This window comes from Vigna angularis, chromosome 3 (genome assembly GCF_016808095.1).
Source record: "Vigna angularis cultivar LongXiaoDou No.4 chromosome 3, ASM1680809v1, whole genome shotgun sequence".
NCBI classification, from domain to species: Eukaryota; Viridiplantae; Streptophyta; class Magnoliopsida; order Fabales; family Fabaceae; genus Vigna; species Vigna angularis.
The window spans coordinates 28,282,890-28,292,673 of record NC_068972.1 but is presented as its reverse complement, the minus strand read 5'-3'; the positions used below and the strand labels follow the sequence as shown (position 1 = coordinate 28,292,673).

The 9,784-nt window shown below is 36.8% G+C and overlaps 2 protein-coding genes across 2 annotated transcripts; both read right to left on the bottom strand.

The window, feature by feature from the left end:
• Positions 1 to 1,191: 1,191 nt before the first annotated feature.
• On the bottom strand, positions 1,192 to 3,261 carry LOC128195839 (uncharacterized). Its single transcript, XM_052874531.1, has 3 exons — positions 3,181 to 3,261; positions 2,747 to 2,897; positions 1,192 to 1,439 (listed from the first exon to the last, which is right to left on the bottom strand). Exons 1-3 carry the CDS (start codon positions 3,259 to 3,261, stop codon positions 1,192 to 1,194), a joined length of 480 nt encoding a protein of 159 aa, XP_052730491.1.
• A 408-nt stretch (positions 3,262 to 3,669) lies between these two features.
• Positions 3,670 to 7,878, bottom strand: LOC128195756 (uncharacterized). Its single transcript, XM_052874225.1, has 2 exons — positions 6,990 to 7,878; positions 3,670 to 6,267 (listed from the first exon to the last, which is right to left on the bottom strand). The coding sequence occupies exon 2, from the start codon at positions 5,935 to 5,937 to the stop codon at positions 4,165 to 4,167; it is 1,773 nt and encodes a 590-aa protein (XP_052730185.1). The 5' UTR covers positions 5,938 to 6,267; positions 6,990 to 7,878; the 3' UTR covers positions 3,670 to 4,164.
• Positions 7,879 to 9,784: the final 1,906 nt, after the last annotated feature.

Genomic DNA, 9,784 nt, shown 5'->3' with positions numbered 1-9,784 from the left:
ATCAACTCAACATAAAGATGTCAGTTAAGATGTGCAGATGCCTTAATTCAATCATAATCAATGTGATGCTCATATACTTCAACATATTCTATCTTTAAGAATGATCAATCAACCAAGCAAAGATGTAATCAGAAATTCAAAGAACTACTCCTCACCAAGGAAAGTGTTTCACTCAAGCACTCAAAAATGTATCACTCAACTCAAAGGTGTATAGTGAGGTGTTAGTGTCTTTTTCACTCTGCTATCACAATGTCACACAAATTAACTTTGCCTTTCATTTAACCACAATCAAACATACTCACAAGCAAGTTCTCATCACAAGGGCTTTTCATGGTCTGTAACATGGCTGGGCTAGGAAGGAAATTGGTTTTTCTGGTCAGCAAAATCCTTGAGTTAAGAGAGGCATTGATGATTTCATCATTCAAGCACAAAATCACTTTCTTTTTCCCAGTTTTCCCTTGCATTGAGCTTTTCTTTTTTTTATTTTTCTTTTTCTTTTGCTTTTGCTTTTCATGTACTCACTATTTAGCTCAATGCCTTTTCTTTTTCCTTTCTCAATCTTTCCAGCAACCCCAAACTTGAACCTTTATCAATACCTCACAAATGTTCTCAACTTAACTCAAGGTAAAGATTTTCACAAAGGGTTTTCAAACCATGCATAAGGCTCAAGGTTCAAAGGGTAAAACAAATTGTTTTCTTTTCAGTGGACAAAATCATGTGAAGGCTAAAAGAATAAGGGATAACAAAGGATGGCCTTGATCATATGAAAACTACAAGCAAGTAGTTTAATCACAGAAAATTTCGGCAAAATCATTCATGCTTCCAATGTAATAGCAATTATTCACAACAACTTTGAAGCCCAAAACTCACACAGGTAAACTCTCAAGTCCTAGAATTCAGAAAAATACCCGGCTCAGTATCTCAATCAAATTTTACCTCAAGCACCTGTTTCATACACTCTGAGCCATCACCTGTATACTAGAACATCATACATCATCTCAACATCAATCAATACACTAGAGCATCGCAAAGCAATACTTATCACAAAACACAGCATAGTTGAACCAAAGCAATGTAATTCATTCAAGGAGAGTACAATAGCCAAACAAATGATCAAAAGGAAAAGTTTAGAAAGTTGGGTTGCCTCCCAGGAAGCGCTTCTTTAACATCACTAGCTTGACACCATTAAACTCAATCTGGATCAACCAACTCCTTGATTGTGGAAAGGCGTTCCACCTCACCACCCAAATAATGCTTGAGACGTTGTCCATTGACTACCCAACTTCTTTGTGAGTCTTTAGAGGCTGGATCTTTCAACACAACTACTCCATGTGGAAGGACATTCTTGGTCATAAACAAACCAGACCACTTGGACTTCAACTTTCCAGGGAAAACCTTTAGTCGTGAATTGAAAGCCAGCACTGTTGATGAATCGACAACTGTACCGAATCGTATAAGTAATATAAAATGGTAAGACCAAGTATCGTGTCTCAAAGGACTCTCAACACTAGATAGTTGTGTGATAACCCGATTAATTAACACTTAAAGAAAACGAGATCAATTATTTCGAATGCAAAGACAAAAAATTAAATATGAATGCAGTTTGATCAATAGCAGAATAACACAATGATGAACGGATGTTGTTTAATATCAGATGAGTATGTTGTTGGGGTTAGATTTCACCAAGATTCCTCTCATGTATGTAAGAATTCTTCTTTATGCATTAATGTTAACGTCACTCACTAAATCACTTAAACCTTATCCCTCGACGAAATAAGTCTGTCCTTAATCACCAGTTCATGCAATTCCTAGCATTCCTAGCAATTAAATGTAAACATCAAGAGCTTTAAGACGACCAAGACTCATACCCTCATCCTTGAGAAATAATACTCTTGGGAGTAATTCAACAAGAACCTGAATTGTAAGGAACCTCTGGCACTCATGCAATTCATACATCATGCTATGAATGAGTTAAACAAAGCATGTAATAAGCACAAATGAATTACTCTAACAATTTATGAAAAAGCATATGTTATTGAGAATCAATTCAAATACATGAGAGTTCACAAGGTTACATCATCTCCCAACAACAAATAGAGTTTAGTTCACCATAGACATGATGCAACTATATGAATAATGGAAAAGCATGAGATAGCAAAACCCTAAAAGTAGAGGATGGAAGCTCCCGCATCCAAATCTGCCTTCAAAGTGTGGAAGAGTGTGTCGTTCTGCTGCTCCAGCCAGAGATACCAAACATAGGACGTTTGGGTCCTTTAAATACAACGAAGAAAGAACAGAAACAAAGCACAGGCCCGTGTCGCTAGCGCTCAAGCGCTCTACTTAGGGTGCCCGGGCGGTGAGCAGTGGTTTTCTGCGCTCAAGCCTCAGAGAGGACGCCCAAGCTTCGTGCTTCTGGCGCTCAAGCGCCCCAAAAAGGGTGCCCGAGCGGTGAGCGGTGTTTTCCTGTTCTCAAGTCTCCAAAAAGGGTGCCCAAGCTTCGAGCACTCCTCCCTTCTAGTGCTATTACAGGCCTTTTTGAGCTCCATCTCCATGGCACTTCATCCCTACTTTCCATATCGTCTCATTTTCTACCAAAACAAGGAGAATTAGTCATAAAATCATCAAATTCAACCTCAACTCTCTTATTCACACAACTTAACAGAAAAACATGATTCCAAGCAAGTTTCTAAGTAGAAAAGGGTGCATTTAGTATCAAAATTACATCACAAATAACGGTATTTTCAACCGTTATCAAGCACCCACTGTCCTGGATTAAAGACCCTTTTTACCAGCTTCTTGCCATGATAAAATTTCACCTTTTCTTTGTAATTCTTAGAAGAATCATAGACATGGAGCCGCATCTTCGCAAGCTCAATAATTGGCCTTCTCCTCTTTTTCTACAGTGTCACAAGGATCAAAATTCAAGAATTTTAAAGCCCATAGAGCTTGATGTTCCATCTCCACCGGAAGGTGACATGTGTAACACCCTTAACGAAGTGCCACTTGTAAATAATAAGATCCAAAATTTATGCTAATTTTTTTTTTCATTTAAATACCGTCGCTTATAAACGTTTATATAAAATCGCGGAAGCAAATAAAACGTGAGATGTCCGAACGTATTACAATATAAAATTCAAACCTTACAATTATTAAAATTCGTTATTCAAAAATGTAAAATACTTTAAATATAATAAAATTCCCAACAGCTAATCCCATATCTCTCGCCGCGCTACTCCTGTCCGGCCTTATCTGCAACGCCATCTACTCCCGTACAACTACGATCATTGTAGGTGGAACCACAACCAAAAAAGGAAAGGGTAAGTAACTAAGAACATAACATAGCGTATAATTTCAATGTCAAAACATCATAACATGGACTATCCTAGTCATAACCTTACAATACATCACATTATTCAACTCATAACCCAGATCATCACTAATGGGGAAGTGCATACCTAGAGAGAATATACTAAATGACATTTAAGAGAATGGGAAAGAAATTAAAAATGAAAGAGATTAAGGAAAAGGAAACTTAGGAATTGAAGATGCGCCACTTGAACAAGCTTCCAAGATAAGCATCAAGAGGAGGACCGCCACTTGCTTGAACAAGATAAGGTCTGCCCAAATTTGGGACTTTAGAGACAGAATTCTATCTCAAAGAGGATTGCAAAAGTGCAAATCAACTCAAATTCATTGAATCAAGGTAAGGTGTACCAAAAAGGAGACCCCTAAGCCTTCTTATATAACCTTTGGAGTGAGCTAAGATGCAAGATCTAGGAGATGTGGGACTTTTGAGGGTGTAGTCCGTCCAGCAGCTGCTGCAGGTCTTCTAGGGACTTTTGAGTCCCACATTGCTCAATTCTCTCCACTCCAAAGGGTTTATAAGGCAACTAGTTCTCCTATAGTTCAAAATATGAAAACTAGCTATGCTACTAACTCCTACACGCCTAGTATGCTCACTTTCTCTTCTCTTCTTTTTAAGATCAAGCCATGGATAGTCCCACATTGCTTTCTCTTAAAGAGAAAGAAGAGTTTATAAGCAATTATTCACAAGAACTAAGAGAAAGAAATCAAAAGGCAAATACACGCCCAAAGGAAACCTATTCTACTCTTTTTTATGCTTGCTGTCACTTTGAAAACTCTTCATTGTTGCCCCATCTATGATCATATCATCCCCCCTAGGTTGGAGAGGATTCGACCTCGAATCTTGAAAAACCTGCAACAAAGAGAGATTAGTGACTTATTTCGTGTATAAACCAAAGGAACTCCTCCTGGATCAAATGTTAACCTACAAAAAACATCAAACATTTTGTGAATAAATTGATGTTTACCAAACAATGTATATGGAAAAGGAATATTGAAAGAATGGGTCTTTGAAATTTGATTTATTTTTTTAAGGAAAACTAAAAATCCTTCTTTAGAAAAACTTTTATTTTTGTCTGGAGTTAAGTGTAAAAAAGAATACATTAAATCAAGATGTATGTTGGAAATGGTGTGTGAAGAAGTGGTAATAAGAGATGAGAATGATGGGATATTTTCACAAAAGTTTTTAGGAAAAGAAGAAAGCTTAATATTTGGAGAAAAGTGGAAGGATGGAAAAACTCCCCTGTCATAGCTTGGATCCAGTTGAATGATGGGAGGGGAAGGTGCCTGCAATAACACTTCCTTTGTGATTAGGACATTTGCCTTCTCCTTTTCTCTCACAATTTCTTCTTTTTCTTTGCTTGCTTTCTCCTCTTTTTCTTTCCTCTCATGTTCTTCTTTTACTATCTCCTCTTGGTTATCTTGAATGTCCTTATTTAAACAATGAAGCATAACCTTCTCTTTTTCTTCACTTGGTGAGGAAGAAGAGCTATAAGTGTGTGTAGGTGAGGAAGAGGTAGACTCATTAATGACAACTTCTTCTTCCCTAATGCACACTACCCTTTTATTAGGACAAGAAGATGCTATATGACCATGCCCTAAACATTTAAAACACTTAATATGGCTAGGTCTAGAAGGAGATTTAGATGGGGAGGAGGAATGGTTAGAAGAAGAATGGTTAAAAGAAGAATGAGGACAAGATTTGTTAGTGGGTTCCTTAGAAACATTCTTGGCTTTATCCTTTGATGATGAAGATTTGTAGAAAACATCTTTTGAAATTTTGTTGTGAAAAGCCTCTTTTTGCAAGAGTTTCTTCTCAACTTTCATGGCCCTATGAACCACTACATCTAAAGTCTCATCATCATGGAGTTTCAAAACATCTTGGATGTTTCTATTAAGTCCACTAATAAATCTAACTATTTTTGCATGATCATTTTCTTTAGTGTTAGTATGATATAGGAGCACTTTGAGCTCGCGAGCATACTCCTCCACACTTCGTCTACCTTGAGTAAGCCGTTGGAGCTTAATCAAGAGGTCCCTATGGTAGTATGGAGGTACGAACCGTTGGTACAAAATGTCTCTGCAATGTTCCCATGTACTCGCGGGTGAGGCCATGGTTAAGTATCTCCTATTTAGCCATTGTTTGGCGTATCCCTCTAAAGCTAAACAAGCTAACTTTACACGCAAAGGTCCATTTACACTATACAAATAAAAAATTTGGTCTACTTTAGCTATCCAATCTAGAAAAATAAACGGCTCGGCTTCTCCTTTGAAAGTAGGCAAATTCAACTTTGGTAGTGTAAGGCCTTGGTCCATAGCTTTATCTTCTTGATGCTTCTTTGGTGAAGGAAGGTATACATTTACAATTCTAGCTTCTTGCTTCTTCTTGTAGAAACCATGATCATGACCATGAGGTTGCTCCCCTTTTGCTTTCGCGTCCTTGTCCAACCGTTTACTAATGGAGTCAAGTCGATGTTGCATTTGTTGAAAAGCCTTCATCAAATCAAATTTGCTAGAAGCACTTCCGTGATGACTACTTCCAATGGAAGAAGAGTGTCTTGAACCTGCAGACATGGTTTTCTAAAGGCAAACAGCAGCAATACTTACACAAAAAACAGGTTAGAAAACAGTCCAAATACAGCAGCAAAACTGAAGTAAACAGCAGCCAAGGTTCACTCACAGCAGCACCAAAAAATTAGGCTCAAAACTCACGGTGTTGATGGCAAAACAAAGCAAGATCACTCCACTCACATGCACTCTTCTTTCAAAATAGTAATGTCTCACAAGTCCACTTTGAGAGCACCAACTCAAGTCCAAAGCAAATGGAAAGATGTACAATCCACCCTCAATGCAAAGAAGCCAAATCAAGACAGCACATGGTAGAAGCCAAAGAATGAATGAAAACTACAAGACAAATGATGAAAATGGAACCTAAAAAATCAAGAAACTTGGCACAAAAACAAGGAGGCAGTATCTAATGAATGTGAAGAGACAAAACAACAAGAAATTGGAGTCAAAACAGTGGCACAAAATGAACAAGACAGCAAAGAAAATTAACACAACTAAGGAGCAAAATCACATGAACATGCTACGCATACATGAAGAGCAAGACCGAATTAATGCTGGAAATAATTTTGGCAAACCTCAAACCAAAATATTCTGTATTGGAAATGAAAAAGAGGCTCTAAATGAAGCAATCAAACACACCAATCAATGAGAAAACTCTCGGCCAAGCATACCAAACAGCAACCAATTTTTTTGTTGATTTTATTTTGATACAGCAAACAGCACTTGGTAAAATGTCTCGGCCAAGCCACTTTAATGAAGAAAATGTGTTTGATTGGAAGCACAATTGTAATGGTTTATAGCCTCTATTTATACAGAACAAATAAGCAAGGTTCACACGCTTAAATCCAATGATGATCAAGCTCAATTCATCATACAAGCAAGGAGATGTAAAAATGCTCTTAGCTATGCAATTTCAGAAAAATACTCTAGAAAACTCCTAAAGAGGAACAAACATATGACTCAATTCAAAGCTAATAAGCAAGAAAAGACACATACAATCCAGCCAAGACAAGAAATTAAAGCTGGAACAAACAAACAAAAGGAAATAAGACACCTACTTGTTGAAGACCTCCAATAGCATTGTTGCTGTTTGATGAAATGTCTACTTGCACAAGGCTCTGGACAGCCACGGTTTAGTCCCTCAAAGCATTGATTTGAAGTGTTGATTCCTTGCTTAAGAGTATTGAGAGGGTGTAGCAACGTCCAGGGAGCAATTCCAGCCACCAAAATGTCCAAACAGCCAACAACAAAGCAAAACAGTGGAGTATTAATTCAACAGCAGAAAACTGGATGAACACAGTGGAGAAAAAAATTTACTGGGAACAGTACAGAACGAATTTGAGAAAAGTAAAATATGTTCATGAAACTAGACATCCAGACGAAACTAGGAAAAAATATTTCATGGAAAACGGACAAGAAATGAAGCTAAACTAAATCATACAAGTTCACTGTATTTTCACGCAAAGGCTGGGCGAGACAAAAAAATAGCTCAGCGAAAATGAACATATCTAAGCTATTCTACTCTAGCATGCAATTCCTAAGAGATCAAAAACCTAAGGCTCATGATACCACATGATGGGGAAGTGCATACCTAGAGAGAATATACTAAATGACATTTAAGAGAATGGGAAAGAAATTAAAAATGAAAGAGATTAAGGAAAAGGAAACTTAGGAATTGAAGATGCGCCACTTGAACAAGCTTCCAAGATAAGCATCAAGAGGAGGACCGCCACTTGCTTGAACAAGATAAGGTCTGCCCAAATTTGGGACTTTAGAGACAGAATTCTATCTCAAAGAGGATTGCAAAAGTGCAAATCAACTCAAATTCATTGAATCAAGGTAAGGTGTACCAAAAAGGAGACCCCTAAGCCTTCTTATATAACCTTTGGAGTGAGCTAAGATGCAAGATCTAGGAGATGTGGGACTTTTGAGGGTGTAGTCCGTCCAGCAGCTGCAGCAGGTCTTCTAGGGACTTTTGAGTCCCACATTGCTCAATTCTCTCCACTCCAAAGGGTTTATAAGGCAACTAGTTCTCCTATAGTTCAAAATATGAAAACTAGCTATGCTACTAACTCCTACACGCCTAGTATGCTCACTTTCTCTTCTCTTCTTTTTAAGATCAAGCCATGGATAGTCCCACATTGCTTTCTCTTAAAGAGAAAGAAGAGTTTATAAGCAATTATTCACAAGAACTAAGAGAAAGAAATCGAAAGGCAAATACACGCCCAAAGGAAACCTATTCTACTCTTTTTTATGCTTGCTGTCACTTTGAAAACTCTTCATTGTTGCCCCATCTATGATCATATCAATCACCACCCAGATTATCATAGTCATAACATTACAATACATCACGGTATTCGAAACACTGACTCAGATCATTCTCACAAGCTTCTGTTGTTTCCTTGAATTTCGTCGTACGAAACCTGTTTCGCAAAATAAGGCGATTTGAGTCGTCTTCCATCGCAACTTCAGACCTATCTCCCAAACTCCCTCAAGGAATTAGGAGTAAAAACTTCGGTTAGGCGCACTGATGAGTGCATACTTATGCCCACATTTATGCTTTAAAATTAAATTTTTGATGAAATTCATGTGCTTGAATGATTTATTTAAAGAGGATTTGTGATGATTTGATATATTGTGTTTGGAATTAAAAGGGACATAAAAAGTGATTTTAATTGCATAAATTATTCTTGGAAATTCTTACGTTTATTTGTGTAGCTGAAATTATAAGTTCTATTGGTCCAATTGGCAATTCAAGGCCCAAAATCAGGTTTTATTTGGAAAATAATGTACAGATGGCCAAACAGGTAGACTTTACCCTTTCACCTCCTAAAATCCCTACATACACTCCTATTTCTGAAACAGGCCAACAACCAAGCCCAAACACTAAGCCTTTTCTACTACACCTCCCTAAGTTTCCTATTCCTACCCCTCTTAAATCAGATTTCACCAGATTCTCCCACGTGTCCAAATCCTCCACATTGGTTGCGAAAAACTGGTAAAATAGAATTGATTCTGGTCAACTAAGGGGTTCTGGTGCAATTTTGGAAAATTCAGAAGGGGCTAAAATGCAGATAAAGGAAATTTCAGGGTATTTGTGTAATTTTGGAAAATTCAGAAAGCTAAAAGATAAAATTCAGTTGTTGAATTAATTTAATTTGGGAATATTAATAGAAAATATCTTTCAAATAATGTTATAATTATCTAAATCTTTTAGTTATTTGGAAGATATAAGATAAAAGATTCTATCAACTGAATATTCAGAGTCCAAGCCCAATCAAGCCTTATATAAAGAGACCTAAGGGGGACTTGACTTGAATTCATTCATTCTCTCATACTCCTCTCACTTTTCTTTCATCTTGTATTCAACTCCATTCATGGAGAGCTAAGCATCTAGGGCTATTCTGCTGTAATTCCATTATGGATTTTGAGGTTAGATTGAGTTAATGCAATTGTTTACTTTGGTTATTGATTTATGTTGTTCTCTCTATGTCTTTCATCTCTCTATCTTGTTAAAAGCAAAGATTTTTGCATCATAATGTGTTTGAATCTACATGCATATTGATTATATGAGTTTTAGGGTTTCTAGGTTTAAATTGAGAATATACTTTGATTTAATTTAGGAACTTTCATATGATTAAATGGTTTTTACTATCAATTGAGAATGTACTTTGATTGATTAGTAATAATTTCAACTATAATCAATTGAGAATTTACTTTGATTGATTGACTTTTAATTTGGTTAGGAGATTTAAGAATAGACATGATTAAACACAATAGAATTTGATTGAGAATGTACTTTGGTTGAATTTATTGTGAATAATCTAGAAAGGTTTTGCATTTGATTGAGAAT

Coding starts and splice junctions, on each gene's coding strand:
- LOC128195839 (XM_052874531.1), bottom strand. CDS start 3,261: ATGGCGTTGCAGATAAGGCCGGACAGGAGTAGCGCGGCGAGAGATATG. Junction 2,898..3,180: donor GGAATTTTATTATATTTAAA/GTATTTTACATT, acceptor GTGACACTGTAG/AAAAAGAGGAGAAGGCCAAT. Junction 1,440..2,746: donor ACAGTGGGTGCTTGATAACG/GTTGAAAATACC, acceptor GATTCGGTACAG/TTGTCGATTCATCAACAGTG.
- LOC128195756 (XM_052874225.1), bottom strand. CDS start 5,937: ATGTCTGCAGGTTCAAGACACTCTTCTTCCATTGGAAGTAGTCATCAC.